Raw genomic sequence first — 22,750 nt, 5'->3', positions numbered from 1 at the left:
GGACGCCAAAGAGCATGGCAAGCTAAAAACTGAGATTCTTGCACGCTTGGGGGTGACAATGACTCTCAGGGCACAGTGAGTTCATCACTGGGAGTATTACCAGGACAAACAACCACGGTCCAAAATGTTTGACCTGTTGCACCTGGTCCAGAAGTGGCTGCAGCCGGAGTCCTCTACGCCTGCGCAGATGGTGGAGCGGGTGATGATGGACCGATTTGTGCACTACCTGCCGAGGCCCATACGGACTTGGGTTGCCCAAGGTGATCCCTGGAATGCTGATAAACTGGTCAGACTGGTCGAGAGATACCAGGGGATGGAAGGTTCCATGGGAAATCAGCCCACTCCATACTGGGGTTCCCAACAGGGAGCAGAGGCCCAAAAGGGGGTAGGGGAGGTGGATCCCAAGGTCTCTACGGGTGATGTTATTTGCTGGAGGTACCACGAGCCAAGACATATAGCCGCCCATTGTCCTCTGACCACCGAGCAGACTGACAGCAGCATGGGACGCCGTAGCTCATACTATGCATATCCGGCCTGCAGTGTGAACTCTCCACCCAACGAGGGGTCTCAAGCGTGTCCCGTGAAGGTGAACGGTCAAGAGGTAACAGCATTGCTAGACTCCAGGAGTTTAGTGACCATTGTGAGGGCCACTTTTCCTCTCAAACTGATCCCGGGGGAAAAGGTTGGCGTTCGGTGCATACATGGTGATGGAAAGGACTACCCTACGGCCAGAGTGGACATTGAAAAGCCCACGGTACTTAGTCCCATGAGGTCGGCGTCGTTTGGGACTTGTTGCACTCTATAATTATAGGCTGGGACTTTTGTATATTTTGGGATCTGTGGGGGAAGGGTTCTGAGGTCGCTGGCGCGAATAGGGAACCAGTGAACCCTAAGAAAGTATCACCACACCCAAAGGTAGACGGGTTTCCTTTTTGTGTCCTTGTGGGGGATAAGGAGGAAGTGTCCCCTGTGTCTGACATTCCAAAGTTAGGGGTGACCAGTGAGAATTTTGGGACTGCACAACATAGGGACCCCACTCTGAAAGAAGCCTTTAACAATGTCACTGTCATTAATGGGGTTGCACAGGAGCCGGGGGCTGACACAAGGTTTCCCTATTTTATGATGAGTGGGGAGTTGTTGTACCGGGTCACGAAAATAAGGGAGTTGGTGGAGCAGTTAATAGTACTGGGCCCCTATAAACAGAAGGCGTTGGACATGGCCCATTGACACATCTTGGGGGGACATTTGGGAGTGGAAAAAACACAGGAACAGATCGTGCAGAGGATCTATTAGCCTGGGTGTCACCGGGAAATATTAAACTATTGCAGGTCCTGCCCTATGTATCAGTTATCCGCCCCCACCTATCACTTTCCGAGTCCCCTCGTGCCATTGCCCATCATCAAAGTGCCGTTCGAGAGAACTGCTATGGACTTGGTCGGTCCCCTGGTGAAATCTGCTCATGGGCATCAATAATGGTCATCCTGGACTATGCCACTCGCTACCTTGAAGCAATTCCCCTGAGAAACTCCTCCGCAAAAAGTATAGCCCGTGAATTGGTCCGTGTCCTTTCCTGGACGGGTTTACCAAAGGAGATCCTGACCAACCAGGGAACACTTTTTATGAGTAAGGTGATGAGGGAGTTATGCAAGGTCCTGCAAATTTCCCACTTGAGGACTTCATTGTACCATCCTCAGACAGATGGCTTTGTTCAATAAAATACTGAAAAGCAGGCTGAGGAAAGCTATAGAAAAGGACGGCAGAGACTGGAATTGTCGCTTACCATATCTGTTGTTTTCCATCCATGAGGTTCCACAGGCCTCCACAGGGTTCCCGCTATTCGATCTTCTGTATAGCCGACATCCACGAGGTCTCCTAGATATAGCCAAGGAAACCTGGGAAGCCAAAGTCACACCCCACCGAAGCGTCAATGAGCATGTGGCACTGATGCAGCAGAGAATTGCAAAGGTGATGCCCATTGTAAAAGGACACCTCCTACAAGCACAAGAAGCTCAGGTCAGGGTCTACAACCGGTCAGCCAGAGTGAGGCAATTCAATCAGGGAGACCGAGTTCTTGTGCTAATTCCAACGGTGGAGAGGAAGTGCTTGGCCAAATGGCAAGGGCCGTATGAGGTGGTGGAGAAGCTTGGTGATGTAAATTATAAGATTCATCAACCAGGAAGACGGAAACCATATCAGATCTATCATGTCAGCCTCATCGAGCCATGGAAAGACAGAGCTGGCTGAAACTCCTTGCTTGCTGGGCAACCGAGAAAGCGTGGTTGTAAGTGTTGCCATAGCGGAGACGCTGTTGAAGGCCCAGAAACAGCAGTGCCGGGAGTTACTCCAGAAGATCAGGGACCGGTTATCGGAATTGCCGGGGTGCCTGAATGTTGTAGAACACAACGTTCTGATGGAGCCACATGTGCGTGTAAACGTGAAGCCTTATCTGATTCTGGAGACCCGTCGAGAAGTGATCTCCAAGGAGGTGGAGCGCATGTTAAAACTCTGTGTCATTGAGGAGTCAAAGAGCGGTTGGTCGAGCCCAATTGTTCTGGTCCCAAAATCCGATGGGAAATGGAGGTTCTGCAACGACTTTCAGAAGTTGAATGAGGTTTCCAAGTTCGACGCATATCCCATGCAGGCCCGGATTGAAAATCTGGTGAACCGAGCAGATGCCCACTGGGCCGACGGCTCAGAGCTTCAAAATGGGCCGCCGGCCATTTAAATCTTCTGCACTGCCCAGGCCCTGGTGCGGTGTACTCTATCAGTGCACACGCTGACCAGGGCCGCGGCGGCCCGCATCAGCTCGTGAGCGCGGCCCTCGTCAGTGCAAGCAAGCAGGAGAGCGCACACCAGGGCCTCTGCAGATGTTTGAAAAGCCCGCCGAGGCGTGCACAGGACGCCTGGAGTCTGGACCCCCCTCCCGATAGGAGCTGGGAATGTGGTGGTGGGGCTGTGCTGCCAGAGGAGCCATGTGTGAGGAGGCAACGCGCTACTTGTGCAGGAGCGGACTGCGCCACATACACAGGTGAGCAGCGGGAGGACGTGGCGGGCACTGGCGCACTGCTCACCTGGAATGCTTCCTGCACTGGGTGTCACGGTGTTTGCAGGGCTGTGCTCCTGTCCTGCACGGAGAGTCTGGGGGTTACATCGTGCAGCGGCATCATACCCGGCCGTGTGGCTGAGGCTCTATAGTGTCTGCAGCCGAGAGAAGTTTGTCAGATGTCCTGTAAAAGGCATTGTATAACTACAGTGCTTACATAGGACTGCAGGGTTTACATAGGACTGCATATATCCTGCTTATAGTCGCCATTTCCTTCACCTGTCCATTAGTTTTGATGAGAATGTTGGTTATTCCCTTTGGGGGTCTCATGAGATTTCTCTGCTCCCCCTCCAATATGAAGGATTCCACCTCTACTTGTTTCCCCCTCTTTATAGAGCTCTACATAAATAATGGTCCCAAACATTTGCCGTAAGCAACTTCCCCTATAGTCACCGTGTACACTGAAGGCGAGATTGATGCTAATGACAAGCGCTGTTAGTGGTGTGAACTGCTGAGCTCTGCTACATGTGCATGCCAGTGGTACAGAGGGGGGTGCGGATCGCTGGCTGGCACTTCTAGTTCTCCCTGGGTTTCAGCTGATGGTTTGCATACGCTGCTGCCAGTCATATTTATTGCATGGAGGAGCTTTGCTTGTGCTCTTCTGCCAGATGGGAGTTTACTTTGTGGTCTCTATAAAGTGTTGGCTCTGGTGATGAGAACATTGGTATAGTGTAGATGGCCTCATTGTGTTTCTGTTTCTTGTCTGCAGTCGTACGTTCCTCCCTTCCATACTGGATTACTGTGGGGTCCGAGCGTCAGTGTTCTTTCTGCAGTGTGGATATTTAGGTCCAGGTGCTAACAGCCAATTGTGCCCATAATGAGCCAGACACAGGTGTGAACGAGACGCATAGCGCGAGACGAGTGCCACCAATGGACGTGACATAACCCGGTGACTATAATCTAATGAGTTTTTCTTATCTTTCAGGTTGCATCGGGGGCTTATCTACAGCATTACAGAATAAGATAAGCCCCTGATGTCAATGGCGGCAGCTCATAGGGCAAAAAAAGGGTGACAGATTAACTTTAAGGCTGTGTGCACAAGCTGCAGATTCTGCTGCGGATCCACAGCAGATTTGGCCCTGCGGATCCGCACCAGTTTTTGCTGCGGTGTACAGTACCATTATAACCTATGAAAAACAAAAATCGCTGCGCACACGATGCGGATTTTTCCGCGCGGATTTGCTGCGGTTTCAAAACTGCATCATGTCAGTTCTTTGTGCGGAATCTGCAGCGGTTTCACATCTTCTCCATTGCAGGGGTGTCAAACCGCAGGCTAATCTGCAGATAAACCGCACGTCTTTTGACCTACGGATTTTACAAAATCCGCACGGAAAAATCCGCAGGTGAATCTGTAGTGTGTGCACATAGCCTATAAGGCAAGGGTCACACAACTGTAGATTCTCTCAGTCATGAGAATCGGACTGAATATACTAATGCCACTGATCAGAGTTTGATCTGAGTGTTAGCATAGTGTGATCCGATTCTCTCAGATGTGAGGAGAGTAAAATGTCTCCCATCACCTACATTTTGTGTCTGCCGAAATCAGTCCAATGATTTCCATGGACCCGTAGACTTGAATCTGCAAGTCTAGACCTAATACAGTGGTGCGAATGAGCTCTAACTCAGACTCTTCGAAAAACTCAGATTTCACGAGTGTTTCCGTCTTAATGGGTGCAATGATTTTAGAACGCCATCTGGATGAATAAATGGTTTTCCAGGTCTGATATTGAGGACCTATTCCTAAAGCCCTCGTACACATCACACTAACATTGGCCAGAACCTGCCAACAGTTTAATGTGTATGGAGGCCTCCTGACGCTTCTCGAACATGTGATTTTTTTTTAAGCTAGATGAGGATTTTCTTGTTCTCGGCCACTGCTAGTGCAGTCTGGCAGAGTCTCTCTCATAGTGAACACCTGGGAGAGAAAGCTGCCTGCTAAACTATTGTTCTGCCATCCGCTGTTTTGCATGGGCTCCTGAGATACCTCGCTGTTATCAGATTGGTGGAGATTCTGCCCCCGCTCCCCCACTAATCAGCACTTATCTCCGTTTACTGTGCAATGGACAAAGCCAAGAACTGCAGCCCAATTTCCATTGATTTGAATAGGAGCTGATCTGCAGTTGGCAGCCCTCTGGACCTCCATCTGTACGGTGAAGAGGATAAGAATAGGTCATCGTGTGTTAGACATACATGTCTTGGAGCACACATAGGGATGGTGAGCGTGCTCAACCATAGGAATAAGGGAAAAAAAGCCAAACCATGACTGCAAGAAGCATTTTCAGACTGATGCAACCTTTTTATCGCCATACAGTATAGCCCATCCTCCAGATGTCCACATGGGAGGATCACATCGCAGGAGCTTGATCTCACATGACAGAATTGTCAGCATTTGGACAGGCCCTATAGACAATAGATCCCTCTGTAGACTTATACAGTGGGATATAACTTCCATCCCTCTGTGAGAGTTGGACGTTGGGAATTGTCCTAATATATGCAGCTCTGGCAAAAATCAAGAGCCCACTGCGGTGTTTTATAAAAATCCGCTTCTCTCCATGTCTGACGGCCATTCCTCCATTCCAGTGTCAGGTGAATTCCAACCAGAGTCCACCTCATTCTACTCAATGTGCTTCTGATCAGGTGATCACCTGGACCAAATCTTATCTAACAAAAGAAAGTATAAAAACCCTGCTGTGGTGTCCACAATCCTCCTGCAATAGGACAAGCTGGACGGCAAAACAAGTGCTAGTAATATCCCAAAAGTTATAGGAATGAAAAAATAACTTATAACCATGCCAAAGGAGATGAAAAGTCTCGAGTGAGGAAAAGAAGGGCTCAATTCTGGCTTTACTAGCAGAGGGATACAGGGAGCGCCATGTTGTCTCCATCCTTAAAATTTCATAGACATAGGTGATACTGTGACTATTGTATATATGTCATGTAGGTGACACTGCAATTATACCCAGCAGTCTATGTATATTACAGCAACTGCTTTGCATTATTGCAGTATCGCCTATATAATGTGTACAGAAAGCTGTATATACAATATATAGGTGATACTGTGCAGTATCACCTATGTAACAGAGACGTAGCAGTATGACCTACATAATGTACAATTAGCATATCATCCTGCAAAATGGAGAACAGGAGCACATAGCTCAAAAGAAAGAAAATAGTGCATAAAATTGACAAACTCAGTATAAAAATGTACAAAAGTCTCTATTATTCAATTACTCACATACAAAAGATATGGGCATAAATATCCACAAACTACAACAACAGGACGAGAATAAGAGGGGTAGGAAGCTAGGCGGCACTGGTCACATTGAGCCTCTCATACTTTTTACTGGTGTATAATCATATGCCCTGAGCACCCCCATAAAGTGGGCCAGCCCCAGACAGCAGGGTACAAACAAATCACTATCAGTCCAAGTGGACAATTATATACGTAAAGTTAATGATGTCCCTGTGCCAAGCAGTGCGGAGGATCAAAATACACTGAGGAGACCAGAGCAGCGGGGTATGGGGAGAAGAATTATATGGTGTCCATTATACTGTATGATGTAATACATGGGGGCCCATTATACTGTATGAAGTAATATATGGTGCCCATTATACTGTATGAAGTAATATATGGGGCCCATTATACTGTATGAAGTAATATATGGGGCCCATTATGCTGTATGAAGTAATATATGGGGCCCATTATACTGTATGAAGTAATATATGGTGCCCATTATACTGTATGAAGTAATATATGGGGCCCATTATACTGTATGAAGTAATATATGGGGCCCATTATGCTGTATGAAGTAATATATGGTGCCCATTATACTGTATGAAGTAATATATGGGGCCCATTATACTGTATGAAGTAATATATGGGGCCCATTATACTGTATGAAGTAATATATGGTGCCCATTATACTGTATGAAGTAATATATGGGGTCCATTATACTGTATGAAGTAATATATGGTGCCCATTATACTGTATGAAGTAATAAATGGGGCCCATCATGCTATATGAAGTAATATATGGCACCCATAATACTGTATGAAGTAATATATGGGGTCCATTATACTGTATGAAGTAATATATGGTGCCCATTATACTGTATGAAGTAGTATATGGGGCCCAATATACTGAATGAAGTAATATATGGGGCCCATTATACTGAATTAATATATGGGGCCCATTATACTGAAGTAATATATGGGGCCCATTATACTGTATGAAGTAATATATGGGGCCCATTATACTGTATGAAGTAATATATGGGGTCCATTATACTGTATGAAGTAATATATGGGGCCCATTATACTGTATGAAGTAATATATGGGGCCCATTATACTGTATGAAGTAATATATGGGGCCCACTATACTGTATGAAGTAATATATGGGGCCCATTATAGTGTATGACGTAATATATGGGGCCCATTATACTGTATGAAGTCATATATGGGGCCCATTATACTGTATGAAGTAATATATGGGGCCCATTATACTGTATGAAGTAATATATGGGGCCCATTATGCTGTATGAAGTAATATATGGGGCCCATTATACTGTATGAAGTAATATATGGTGCCCATTATACTGTATGAAGTAATATATGGGGTCCATTATACTGTATGAAGTAATATATGGTGCCCATTATACTGTATGAAGTAATAAATGGGGCCCATCATGCTATATGAAGTAATATATGGCACCCATAATACTGTATGAAGTAATATATGGGGTCCATTATACTGTATGAAGTAATATATGGTGCCCATTATACTGTATGAAGTAGTATATGGGGCCCAATATACTGAATGAAGTAATATATGGGGCCCATTATACTGAATTAATATATGGGGCCCATTATACTGAATATATGGGGCCCATTATACTGTATGAAGTAATATATGGGGCCCATTATGCTGTATGAATATATGGGGTCCATTATACTGTATGAAGTAATATATGGGGCCCATTATACTGTATGAAGTAATATATGGGGAACATTATACTGTATGAAGTAATATATGGGGCCCACTATACTGTATGAAGTAATATATGGGGCCCATCATAGTGTATGAAGTAATATATGGGGCCCATTATACTGTATGAAGTAATATATGGGGCCCATTATACTCTATGAAGTAATATATGGGGCCCAATATACTGTATGAAGTAATATATGGGGCCCATTATACTGTATGAAGTAATATATGGGGCCCATTATACTGTATGAAGTAATATATGGGGCCCAATATACTGTATGAAGTAATATATGGGGCCCACTATACTGTATTAATATATGGGGCCCAATATACTGTATGCAGTAATATATGGGGCCCAATATACTGTATGCAGTAAAATACGGGGCTCATACTGTATGGAGCATTATATGGTGCCCATTATGCTGTATGAAGTAATATATGGTGCCCATAATACTGTATGAAGTAATATATGGGGTCCATTATACTGAATGAAGTAATATATGGGGCCCATTATACTGAAGTAATATATGGGGCCCATTATACTGTATGAAGTAATATATGGGGCCCATTATACTGTATGAAGTAATATATGGGGCCCATTATACTGTATGAAGTAATATATGGGGCCCATTATACTGTATGAAGTAATATATGGGGCCCATTATACTGTATGAAGTAATACATGGGGCCCATTATTCTGTATGAATTAATACATGGGGCCCATTATACTGTATGAAGTAATACATGGTGCCCATTATAATGTATGAAGTAATAGATGGGGTCAATTATACTGTATGAAGTAATATATGGGGCCCAATATACTGAATTAAGTAATATATGGGGCCCATTATACTGTATGAAGTAATATATGGGGCCCATTATACTGTATGAAGTAATATATGGGGCCCATTACACTGTATGAAGTAATATATGGGGTCCATTACACTGTATGAAGTAATATATGGGGCCCATTATACTTTATGAAGTAGTATATGGGGACCAATATACTGAAGTAATATATGGGGCCCATTATACTGTATGAAGTAATATATGAGGCCCATTATACTGTATGAAGTAATATATGGGGCCCATTATACTGTATGAAGTAATATATGGGGCCCATTATACTGTATGAAGTAAAATATGGTGCCCATTATACTGTATGAAGTAGTATATGGGGCCCAATATACTGAATGAAGTAATATATGGTGCCCATTATACTGTATGAAGTAATATATGGGGCCCATTATTCTGTATGAAGTAATATATGGGGCCCATTATACTGTATGAAGTAATATATGGGGCCCATTATACTGTATGAATATATGGGGCCCATTATACTGTATGAAGTAATATATGGGGCCCATTATACTGTATGAAGTAATATATGGGGCCCATTATACTGTATGAAGTAGTATATGGGGCCCATTATACTGTATGAAGTAATATATGGGGCCCATTATACTGTATGAAGTAATATATGGGGCCCAATATACTGTATGCAGTAATATATGGAGCCCAATATACTGTATGCAGTAATATATGGGGTTCATTATACTGTATGGAGCATTATATGGGGCCCATTATGCTGTATGAAGTAATATATGGTGCCCATTGTACTGTATGAAGTAATATATGGTGCCCATTATACTCTATGACGTATTATATGGGGTCCATTATACTGTATGAAGTAATATATGGGGTCCATTATACTGTATGAAGTAATATATGGGGCCCATTATACTGTATGAAGTAATATATGGGGCCCATTATTCTGTATGAAGTAATATATGGGGCCCATTATACTGTATGAAGTAATATATGGGGCCCACTATACTGTATGAAGTAATATATAGATAATCCTTTAATCATCCCACCATGGGGAAATTCAGAGCATTACAGCAGCAAGGCAGGAACAAGTACAGATACAGATGCATAAAGGCATTACATTGACAGTAGGTAGGTACATATATGAAAAAAAAAAAAAAAAAGATATAACCGGACTATCACAACCTTTGATCTATCAGTTCACTGTTTGGGTCGTTCTCCGTTTTGGACAGTGCTGGTTATACAGCCCAACTGCAGCTGGAAGGAAGGACTTTCGACAGCGCTCCCTCTCACATTTAGGATGAAGTAGCCGGTCACTGACAGTACTGCACATCTTTGTCACGGTCTCATGCATGGGATGGGAATCATTCTGCACCATGTAGCTCACCTTGGCCAGTATCCTCCTGTCGCCTACTTCCTGAACTGGATCAAGGGGGCATCCCAGGACAGAGCTGGCCCTTCTAATCAGTTTGTCCAGCCTATTCCTGTCCCTGGTTGATATGCCACTACCCCAGCATGCCACACCAAAGAAGATGACTGATGCCACAACAGAGTTGAAGGATGCAAGGAGTGCCCCCCTAACTCCAAAGGCTCTCAGCCATCTGAGCAGATAAAGCCTACTGTGGCCCTTCCTGTACACTGCATCCAAGTGATGGGCCCAGTCAAGCTTATTATTGAGGATCACACCAAGGTACTTATAGGTGTCGACTATCTCAATGTCATTTCCCTGAATGTTCACCACTACTGGTGGATTTTTTCCCTTGCGAAAGTCCACCACCAATTCCTTGGTCTTCCCGGAATTAATCCTAAGGTGGTTCCTCTGACACCACTCCACAAAAGCTTGGTTAGTATCTCTGTACTCTCTTTCATCTCCTCCTGTGATGAGGCCTACTATTGCAGAGTCATCAGAATACTTCTGCAAGTAGCAGCTAAGATTAGTTGCACTTAAAATCCGCAGTGTACAGTGTGAAGAGAAAAGGGGCAAGAACTGTACCTTGAGGTGCCCCTGTATTGCAGATCACCGTGTCTGACACACTGTCCAGAACCTTTACAAACTGAGGTCAGTTCGTGAGGTAGTTAAGGATCCAGGTGGAGAGTTGGAGGTCCACGCCAACAAGGCCCAGCTTGTCTCTCAGTAGACCTGGCTGTATGGTATTAAAAGCACTAGAGATATCGAAGAACATTATTCTCAGTGTTCCCAGGTTTCTCCAGGTGAGAGAGAGTCCTATCTAGAAGGTGGATAATGGCATCATCCACACCAATGCTCGGCCTGTAGGCAAACTGGAGAGGGTCCATATCCGAGCTCACTAGAGGACGGAGACGTGTGAGAACCAATCTTTCTAGTACCTTCATCAGGTGTGATGTCAATGCTACAGGTCTATAGTCATTAAGGTCTTTTGGATAAGGCTTCTTCGGAACTGGTACCACGCTCGATAATTTCCACAGTTGTGGTACTATACCTATTCTCAGGCTCATATTGAACAGATATGTATTGATCTCACTCAGCTGGTGCCCGCAGGTTCTGATTAGCCTTGCACTGATGCAGTCAGGACCTGCAGCCTTCAAAACTTTGATCTTATCCAGTTCTTTTGCAACCTGGGTACTTGTGAAGAACAGACCCTGGCTCAGTTGACAAGTTGCAGCAGGGGGGTGAGGTTATTGTAGCAGAGAGGTGTGAATGGTATGCAGGGGCAGGAGCAGCCAGTGTGTGATTAAATCTGTTAAATAATAGATTAAGTTCATTAAGCCCCTTTATCTACAACCATCCTGGAGACAGGGGCCCACTATACTGTATGAAGTAATATATGGGGCCCATTATACTGTATGAAGTAATATATGGGGCCCATTATGCTGTATGACGTAATATATGGGGCCCAATATACTGTATGCAGTAATATATGGGGCCCAATATACTGTACAGAGCATTATATGGGGCCCATAATACTGTATGGAGCATTATCTGGGGATAGGGGATGACTTTGTTTGTTGTGGATCTGACCGCTGGGACCCCCATGATCCTGGGAAACGTAGCTCTGTAGAGCACCATGTAAATGGAGATGTGGTAAGTCATACGCACTGTGACACCATTCACATGTGGCTCTTCAAATAACTCCTATAAGAGAGTGATGAGGGGACAACAAAGTATAGCAAAAATTCACTGATCGGGGCTGATGAGTGTTTGTGGGCTGGTGGGATTTGTGTGGCAGGGCTGCTTTTTTGTCCCAGTCCGGCCCTGATCCCATGCCACGCGTCGATGAGCTAATCGAGAGACTTGGGCCCACAAGGTACATAACCACCTTGGCTCTGACGAAGGGATACTGGCAGTTCCCCATGGCACAGGAAGCCAAGGAGAAGACTGCGCTTTCCAGTATGTTTGGATGCCTTTTGGACTGCAGAGGGCTCCGGTGACCTTCCACAGAGCTATGGATAGAATCCTTGCCCCCATAAGCAATACATCGCGGCATACCTGGACGATATCATTATCTTTAGCCTGGACTGGTAGAGTCATCTGGAATAGGTCCAAGTGGTGTTTGATGCTCTAAGGAAGGCGTGGTTTAAACCCAAAGAAGTGTGCCTTGGGGAATGAAGAAGTCAAGTACCTAGGATACGTGGTGGGTCAAGGCGAGATAAAACCCCAAATTAGTAAAGTGGAGGCAATTCAAACATGGCAGAGACCGTTATCCAAGAAGCAAGTGAGAGCCTCCCTGGAGTCGTGGGATACTACAGGAGGTTCATCCCGAACTTTGCCATGATGGCCACGCCCCTGACTAACCTCCTTAAGTGGACAAAATTGGTAATGGTCAGGTGGTCGGAGGAGGCAGAGACTGCCTTTCAAGAAAGGGAATCTGTGCAAGCAACCGATTCTGGTGGCAGCTGACTTTAAGAAGAGTTTATTCTCCAGACAAGACGCCTCAGATGTCGGGATAGGAGCAGTCCTTTCCCGGAGATGCACGGGGAGGAGCACCCTGTTCTCTGAGCAGGAAGTTATCCATATGTGAGAGAAATTACTCGGTCGTAGAGAAGGAATGTTTGGCCATAAAGTGGGCAGTGGACACATTACGGTACTATCTGGTAGGATGTAAGTTTAGGTTGGTATCCGACCATGCCCCACTTAGATGGTTGAGGGGAACAAAGGGTAAGAATGCTCGGGTCACCCGTTGGTTTTTAGCCCTACAAGATTTCAATTTCCACTTAGAGCATAGAGCACTTTGTTTTGCTGATCTAAAGGCGGTTTACTTTCTGTTTTTGCTTCTGGGGTTTATGAAGCAATAAACCCACATGAACTTTTAAAGGAACGTGCCCCGTTTTCCTTCCATCGCACCCGAGTGAGTACAACCCTTACTACATACACACTATATACACTCTAAACACACTCACTATATACACTCTCTATGTACACACACTCTATATACACGCTATATACACACTATAGACACGCTATACACACACACTCTATATACGCTCTATATACACACTATATACGCCTCATCTTCTTACCTTGCCGTGGACGCGGATACAATCATAGTAATATCTCCATTCATCAGCAACGAACTGAACATCAACTGTAAGAGCCAAACCGGGGGCGAAGCGATCCTGTGTGGAGAAGAGTGAGTCACCGGGTGTACGGGGCGCTCACTAAAGGGGTCACACTGACACATACAGGAGGGGCGCACACTATAGGGGCCACACTGACACATACAGGAGGGGTGTTCACTATAGGGGCCACACTGACACATACAGGAGGGGCACACACTATAGGGGCCATACTGACACATACAGGAGGGGTGCTCACTATAGGGGCCACACTGACACATACAGGAGGGGTGCTCACTATAGGGGCCACACTGACACATACAGGAGGGGTGCTCATTATAGGGGCCACACTGACACAGGAGGGGCGCTCACTATAGGGGCCACACTGACACATACAGGAGGGGTGCTCACTAGAGGGGCCACACTGACACATACAGGAGGGGTGCTCACTATAGGGGCCACACTGACACATACAGTGAAGAGTCACTAGCGTTATCACATAAAGAAAAGAAACTGAGGAACAGATCTGATCAGAGGAATCGGTTTCTGTCTGCCCAGGACGGATCCTTCATTCTCAAAATTCATTCTCAATTCCAAGGAAAATCTAAATTCGAAGACTGAGTGTCAGCAGGGGGAGGAGCCATACACCAGCAGGAGGGGAGAAGCCATGCAGCGACAGGAAAGGAGGCGCTGTGCAGCGGAAGTAGGGGGAGGAACAATGCATCTAGCTTCTCCCTCCTACATATAAGATGACAGATACTGATGAACGGCCTTTGGAGAACCGCAGAAAAAGTTCTGGACACACCCCCAAAATCATATGTTGATGCCACTGGGCTAACGTGTACAAAACTTCTTCGTTTAACCTTCTGTTCAGACTGTATGAAGCCGCTGTCACATCCCGGGAAACCTCTCAGTGTGTCCCCAGCCTACAACGGCACAGCACGGTGTACTATCCATGATGACAGCGTCAGTGCACCAGCAGGGTGGTGACCCACTGCCTCACAACACCTGTGCTTCAAGGATGAGCATCTGTGACCCCGGGCAAGCGATAAAAAATATAGATCCGCAGCCAAATGTAACAAGAAAATAGGTATTAGACCTACCGGTAATGATGGATCAAGGAGTCCATCCTGACAGCACCATGGAGGACGTACTCCTCCTCCTTACAGGGACAGGAAAAGCACACGAGAGGTTAAAAGGTTCCGCCCCACCCATCTCCCTCAGTGATTTGACAAGCACCACTATGTGGATAATGCACGTAAAATTTTAATGGTACAATCATATTACAGCATATGACATGACATATATAACATAATATAGCATAGTATAATATAACAGGGAGGGAACTACCCGTGCTGTCAGGATGGACTCCTGGAAACATCATTACCGGTAGGTTTAATACCTATTTTCCAGGACGTCCCCCTGACAGCACCATGGAGAGTACCAAAGCACCTCCCCTAGGGTGGGATTACCACCTGGAGTACCTTTCTCCCAAATGCGGTTTGCTGACTAGCCGTAACATCAAGCTTATAGTGCTTGCCGTGCAGATCTGATCAACTGAGGCGCCCGCCCGTTCGGCCCATGAGGCCGATACTGCCCTGGTAGAGTGGGCCCTTAGTGTATCTGGCGGGTTTGCGCTTTCCGCCTGATAGGCGTCGGCGATTACTGACGTAATCCATCAGGCGATAGTTGCCTTAGAGGCTTTTTTTTCCCCTATTTTTACCCCAAAAAAGGACGAATAGTTTTGGGTCGATACGCCAACTGTTTGTGACTTCTAAATAATTAATAACCGTGCGTCTCACATCCAGCGAGTAAAGACGCTGCTCTTTCTCGTTCCGTGGATTGTCACAGAATGATGGTAACACTATCTCCTGGTTTATATTTTGCTGGGAGGCTACCTTTGGGATAAATGCCAGGTCTAATCTCAGAACTATACAGTCTTCTCTGATCTGGAGATATGGATCTCTAGTGGATAGGGCCTGGATCTCTCCAATTCTTTTGGCTGTGGTAATGGCTACGAGGAAAGCCATTCTGTGGGTGAGAGTTGAGATAGACATCTCCTTACCGGGAATGCCGGAATCCCTACATAAGAACCTGAGTACCAGGCCAAGGTCCCAAGGCGGGGTGAGCTGTGTAATCGTGGGGCGAAGCCTCTACGTGGCCTTTACAAATGTTATTACCCAGGGATGAGATGCTAACAGGTAATCGAAATATGAGCTTAAGGCCGAAATTTGAACTTTTAAAGTGCTAGGTTTAAGACCTTTATCAAACCCTGCCTGTAAGAAGTTTAAAATACTAGGGAGGTCAGGGGTACCCCCCACAAGATCGGACCTGCCACCGTCCAGACAAAACCTCTTCCAGATCTTCCGGTATATTGCGGATGTAACCGGCTTCCTGCTGGCCTGAAGGGTAGATATGACCTGGTCTGATAAGCCCTTTGCCTTTAAGATGCGCCTTTCAGGATCCAAGCCGAGAGGTGAAGTCTTGCTGGATTTTGGTGGCAGATCGGGCCCTGGTGGATGAGGTCCTTCCATGGAGATAGCTCGACCGGGTTTCCCACTGCCATGGCTCCCAGTAGGGAAAACCAACTTCTCTTCGGCCAGGATGGAACCACCACTATTACTTTTGTGCGGTCCTCGCGGATCTTCCTTAACACTGTCGGTATGAGAGCCAGTGGTGGGAATGCGTACGAGAGGGGTTCTTTCCACGTCTGGCTCAGGGCGTCCACCCCTTCCGGGTGGTCTGCCGGGTTCAGGGAATAAAATTTGGAGACCTTTGCATTTCTTTGATTTGCGAACAGGTCTATACTGGGGGTTCCCCAATGTTGACACAGCCGATGAAAAATTTCTCCGTTCAATTCCCATTCGGTCGGGTAGACCTGTTGTCTGCTTAGATAGTCTGCCACCACGTTCAGGGAGCCCTCTAGACGGATTGCCGTTACCGAGAGCACTGTTCTTTCTGCCCGAGAATATTTTTCCCGCTAAGGCCTGGAGGGGTTGGTGCCTGGGTCCTCCTTGGTGTTTCAGGAATGACACTGCTGTTGTGTTGTCGGATAACACCTGGACGTGTCGATTCTTTATGATTGGACGGATCCGCAACAGAGCTTCCCAGACCGCGTAGAGCTCCCTGTAGTTGGAGGGTCTGTTTCCGAACTCTGCCGGCCATCTCCCCTGGAAAATCTTCCCTTCTACATGGGCTCCCCATCCCCACTAACTGGCGTCAGTGGTGAGTACGACGTATGGACAGGTTGTCCATAAAACACCGACCTGGAGATTTCTGGCCCGTGTCCACCACCGTAGTGACTTTCTCGCTGGCCCTGATAGCGTTATGGGTCCGTCGAGCGAAGTCTGCCTCCTGTTCCATACCTCGAGGATCTGCTTTTGTAACGGTCTCGAGTTGGACTGGGCCCATCTGACACACGGGATGCAGGCTGTCATAAGGCCCAGGACCTCCATTGCTTCTCGTATGGAAGAGCGATGCTTTAAGAGGTCCCTGGCTCTGTCCTGAATTATCTTCAGCCTGCGCTCTGGTAGCAGGGATATCCTCTTTTGTGAATCCAAGAGTACACCAAGGAAGATATCTACACCAGCAAGCTAGAAAAATACTTGAAATAAAATACTTGAAATAAAACTAATCTACTTTATTCAAAATTAGATTTAAAAGGGACTTAGTCCATTCATAAAATGTGCACATGTACAAAAAGACAAACACTTACAAAAAAACCGCTCAGTCAGATGCGGTAAGACCAAACTTTCAAACACCTTTCCGGTATACCCTTAGTGTCGTTATCCAACTATACATAGACACTCCCTCAGAGTATCCGCTTAGTGTAAATTTCTTTTGAATAAGCACACTCTCATGGTGCTAAAAAATGTCTTTTACAGATCCATTGTTCTAAATTTATGTGCCACTACTGTGTAGCATACATCATTATCACTGACAATGATCCTAGACAAATTTCATAGTGACAGCCTAATTACAATAATCACCTAAAATTAAAGAATGGCATAATATACAGTTTGTAATTATGAAACCAGGGTGTGAACCTAAACATTCCTCTTAAGATCATGCAGTTCACCACCTTTACAGATTTTTTATGTCATCTTGTATATCATGGAAAGATCTCACCCAAATCTTAACATTCGTGGGTTCCTCCATGTGACGCTCCCTTCTCCCTACGCGTTTCACCAACCAGATCATCAGGGGAGTACTGAGTACAGCGTTATGCCTACATGAGAAAAATGCCATCACTGGGCTGTTCATTTACCCGCTTTTTATAACATGCACTCTTTAGTGTGTTCCCGCCTCATAAAGATGGGCGGGTGTATGCCCGTGACCACTTCCTGTTTCTATGTTACTATAGTGACAAGCCCGTTACTCATATGTTCCTTCACATCACTTACTAACTTACTCACATCGCATATTAATAGTATGCGATTATATCGACCTCCATATAAAACACATAATCGTGCGCGCTCTTTTCTCCTTCATTCAATTTATCGGGTTGCATAGTAACGCACTGACGTCACCTTTCTTTGACGCATGCGCATTCTTCTATGTCACGTCCAACCCTCTTTCTTACGTCAAGGCGCCTATTCCCTTCCTTATATCAGCATCAGGGGAATTACCGCGCCTGCGCACTCCAAAACATAGCCGCTTCTTTGCAGGCTTTGACTTCTAAATGCACGCAGTTCCATACCGCGCCTGCGCACTCCACAAACAGCCGCTTCTTTGCAAGCTATATTTTCTAAATGCACAAAAGTCCCTCCTATCACAGGATTATCTTATGGGAGCACTTACAAATTTATATCCCCTTAACATACACGTCTTTTAACAGTTCTTTCTCATCTGTCAAATGTATGGGTTTAGTATTATTTTACAGGACGATGATGCATTAGGGCTTTAGTGTTTTTTTGAAATTTTTTAGCCGATCAATATCAATCTATACACACATATAGTTATGATTAATATCTACCGCCATCAGATGATAGATGGCATATAAATACTTCACATTGTAGTTACTAGTTGTAACTGAAATGCTCACTATCCAATCCTCAGGTATAAATGTGGGCATAAATCATACCCTTGTACAAGAATAGGTTTCACAGTCATTTTGGGCATATTTCAATATTTACTATCCAGTTTTGGGACTTTTAGGACACAAAAAATATTCAACTCCATAAAGTATTCCTTAAAAAATCCTCTCGAACATCCCGAGCGATCACTTAAGACAATGTACAGTACTTGACTCAGACTCGATACATTCTCTTTACCTTCTTCTATTTTATTCTAAGGTTTCAACTCCGCATTTAGACAAACAAAGAAAGGGGGAAATAACCCATTAGAGAAGTATAACTCCTTTGGATTCCCTCCTGAGTAACCACACTACCCTTTACCCCTATACAGGGATCTGGTTTTACGTGGGGCACAATGGAGCTTGTCCTCCGGGGCTCACATCTCATTGCATATGGGTCAGTAAATTACAAAAAAGCCGTAAAAGATAGTTGGTCGTTCAGGCCCGTTGGTTGGAGTGTTCTCAGCCAGAAAATCCATCTACATTCCCTTTGGAGGATCGCTTTGTCCCAATCTCCCCCTCTATGGGGGTAAGGAACTTTCTCGATCCCAACAAATTGAATTTTGCTATGATCACCCTGATGTATCCTATTGATGTGGTTCGCTATAGCTGTATCTCTTCGGTTCACCACATCACCAACATGTTCACGTATTCTCTTCCTGAATTCCCTTCTTGTTTTCCCTATGTATTCAATCCCACATTCGCACGTTGCCTTATAAATCACTCCAGTAGTACGACAATTTATAAACTGTCTGATGGTGTAGACTTTCTTGTTGTTCGTACTCCTAAAGGTTTTCCCTTGTGTTACTGACTGACATGCTATACAATTACCGCACCTATAGCAGCCTTTTACCTCTCCTTCTAGCCAGGTACGTGCTTGAGTCTCTCTAAAGTGACTGTGCATAAGTCTATCTTTTAGAGATTTGTTCTTTTTGTATGTCACTTGTGGTTTTGAACCTAAAATTTTTTCTATGTCCATATCCATTTTGAGAATTGGCCAATGTCTTTCTAAAATTTCTTTAAATTTTACTGATCCATTCGAAAACCTAGTAATGAAACGTGTGACCTCTATATTTTCTTTTCTTTCTACTTTCACTAATAGTTCTTTTCGATCTCTTTTTATAGATTCCTCATAGGCGGCCCTTAAAACATGATCTGGATATCCTCTCTCCTGAAACCTTTCCCTCATATCATCAGCTTGTTCTTTGAATTTCTGAGGGTTCGAGCAATTACGGCGTAACCTCAAATATTGTCCTTTGGGTATCCCTCTTTTTTGTGGAAGGGGATGACTACTCTCCCATCTTAGAAGTGAGTTAGTAGCTGTTGGTTTCCTATAATTGCTCGTTTCTAAGGTTCCATCAATTCCCTTTTTGACAAACACATCTAAAAATCTCATTTCTGATGCATGTACCTCATACGTAAATCTCAGGCCTAAATCATTGCAGTTGAGGTCATTTACAAAGGAAATAAACTCAGATTCTGTACTTTTCCAAATCACGAAAATATCATCAATATAGCGTAGCCATAGGGCTACGCTATCATGTCGAGAATTCGTGTCATTGAACACAATTTTTTCCTCCCACCAGCCCAGGAGCAAATTTGCATAAGTGGGCGCACAAGGGCAACCCATTGCAGTGCCCCTGAGCTGGTGGAAGTATTTATTCCCGAAGAGAAAGACATTCTTCGTAAGGCAGAATTTCAAAGCCTTTAAAACGAAATCATTATGTTTCACAAAGAAACGTCCTCGGGACTTAAGATAGTACTCCACGGCCATCAGGCCTTTTTCATGGGGTATCGAGGAGTACAAAGCCTCCACATCTATACTCCCAAAAATCATGTCTTTCTCAAGGTATATGCCATCTAATTTGCATAGAAGATCGCCTGTATCTCTAATATACGAGCTCAAATTCATCACAAATGGTCTTAGAATCCGATCTATATACATTCCCAGATTCTGAGTCACACTATTGATACCTGCCACTATAGGTCGACCTTTTAGAGGGGTCATACCCTTATGGATTTTCGGGAGACAATAAAACGTTGCCATAGTAGGATGCAAGGGAATCAAGAAATCTTTTTCTTTTTTATCAATAACCTCAGAATCCAGGCCTTCATTGACTAGTGTCTTAAGAGCGTCAGACTCACTACAGGGTTTGATGATAGCTTCTCATAACTCAACTTATCCTCCAATATAGAAAGGCACATATTCTTATAATCAGATGTATCCATGATTACAATGTTCCCTCCTTTGTCGGAGCTTTTTATAGTAATACTGCTGTCATTTTCAAGTCTCTTTAGACTTTCCATCTCTCCTTTCCCTAAGTTATATGACCTTGACCAGGAGATCTTTTAAATTCAAGGTCATATAACTTAGGGAAAGGAGAGATGGAAAGTCTAAAGAGACTTGAAAATGACAGCAGTATTACTATAAAAAGCTCCGACAAAGGAGGGAACATTGTAATCATGGATACATCTGATTATAAGAATATGTGCCTTTCTATATTGGAGGATAAGTTGAGTTATGAGAAGCTATCATCAAACCCTGTAGTGAGTCTGACGCTCTTAAGACACTAGTCAATGAAGGCCTGGATTCTGAGGTTATTGATAAAAAAGAAAAAGATTTCTTGATTCCCTTGCATCCTACTATGGCAACGTTTTATTGTCTCCCGAAAATCCATAAGGGTATGACCCCTCTAAAAGGTCGACCTATAGTGGCAGGTATCAATAGTGTGACTCAGAATCTGGGAATGTATATAGATCGGATTCTAAGACCATTTGTGATGAATTTGAGCTCGTATATTAGAGATACAGGCGATCTTCTATGCAAATTAGATGGCATATACCTTGAGAAAGACATGATTTTTGGGAGTATAGATGTGGAGGCTTTGTACTCCTCGATACCCCATGAAAAAGGCCTGATGGCCGTGGAGTACTATCTTAAGTCCCGAGGACGTTTCTTTGTGAAACATAATGATTTCGTTTTAAAGGCTTTGAAATTCTGCCGTACGAAGAATGTCTTTCTCTTTGGGAATAAATACTTCCACCAGCTCAGGGGCACTGCAATGGGTTGCCCTTGTGCGCCCACTTATGCAAATTTGCTCCTGGGCTGGTGGGAGGAAAAAATTGTGTTCAATGACACGAATTCTCGACATGATAGCGTAGCCCTATGGCTACGCTATATTGATGATATTTTCGTGATTTGGAAAAGTACAGAATCTGAGTTTATTTCCTTTGTAAATGACCTCAACTGCAATGATTTAGGCCTGAGATTTACGTATGAGGTACATGCATCAGAAATGAGATTTTTAGATGTGTTTGTCAAAAAGGGAATTGATGGAACCTTAGAAACGAGCAATTATAGGAAACCAACAGCTACTAACTCACTTCTAAGATGGGAGAGTAGTCATCCCCTTCCACAAAAAAGAGGGATACCCAAAGGACAATATTTGAGGTTACGCCGTAATTGCTCGAACCCTCAGAAATTCAAAGAACAAGCTGATGATATGAGGGAAAGGTTTCAGGAGAGAGGATATCCAGATCATGTTTTAAGGGCCGCCTATGAGGAATCTATAAAAAGAGATCGAAAAGAACTATTAGTGAAAGTAGAAAGAAAAGAAAATATAGAGGTCACACGTTTCATTACTAGGTTTTCGAATGGATCAGTAAAATTTAAAGAAATTTTAGAAAGACATTGGCCAATTCTCAAAATGGATATGGACATAGAAAAAATTTTAGGTTCAAAACCACAAGTGACATACAAAAAGAACAAATCTCTAAAAGATAGACTTATGCACAGTCACTTTAGAGAGACTCAAGCACGTACCTGGCTAGAAGGAGAGGTAAAAGGCTGCTATAGGTGCGGTAATTGTATAGCATGTCAGTCAGTAACACAAGGGAAAACCTTTAGGAGTACGAACAACAAGAAAGTCTACACCATCAGACAGTTTATAAATTGTCGTACTACTGGAGTGATTTATAAGGCAACGTGCGAATGTGGGATTGAATACATAGGGAAAACAAGAAGGGAATTCAGGAAGAGAATACGCGTACATGTTGGTGATGTGGTGAACCGAAGAGATACAGCTATAGCGAACCACATCAATAGGATACATCAGGGTGATCATAGCAAAATTCAATTTGTTGGGATCGAGAAAGTTCCTTACCCCCATAGAGGGGGAGATTGGGACAAAGCGATCCTCCAAAGGGAATGTAGATGGATTTT

At 44.4% G+C, this 22,750-nt stretch overlaps 1 protein-coding gene across 4 annotated transcripts in view; it reads right to left on the bottom strand.

The window, feature by feature from the left end:
• CFAP221 (cilia and flagella associated protein 221) overlaps window positions 1-22,750 on the bottom strand; it is a 211,014-nt gene that overhangs the window by 110,142 nt on the left and 78,122 nt on the right. For 3 of the 4 annotated variants that reach the window (XM_073551898.1, XM_073551897.1, XM_073551899.1), the window contains one exon: window positions 13,419-13,514. The exons of the other annotated variant lie outside the window; for it this stretch is intronic. In XM_073551898.1, coding sequence (XP_073407999.1) covers window positions 13,419-13,514 — 96 coding nt within the window. The remainder of the gene's footprint in view (window positions 1-13,418; window positions 13,515-22,750) is intronic. 4 annotated transcript variants of the gene reach the window in all.

Source organism: Dendrobates tinctorius, unplaced genomic scaffold, assembly GCF_039654945.1.
Source record: "Dendrobates tinctorius isolate UK_male_01 unplaced genomic scaffold, ASM3965494v1 ptg000182l, whole genome shotgun sequence".
Classification (NCBI taxonomy): Eukaryota; Metazoa; Chordata; class Amphibia; order Anura; family Dendrobatidae; genus Dendrobates; species Dendrobates tinctorius.
Note: the sequence above shows the minus strand (reverse complement) of the source record. Positions and strands in the feature narration are given on the sequence as shown.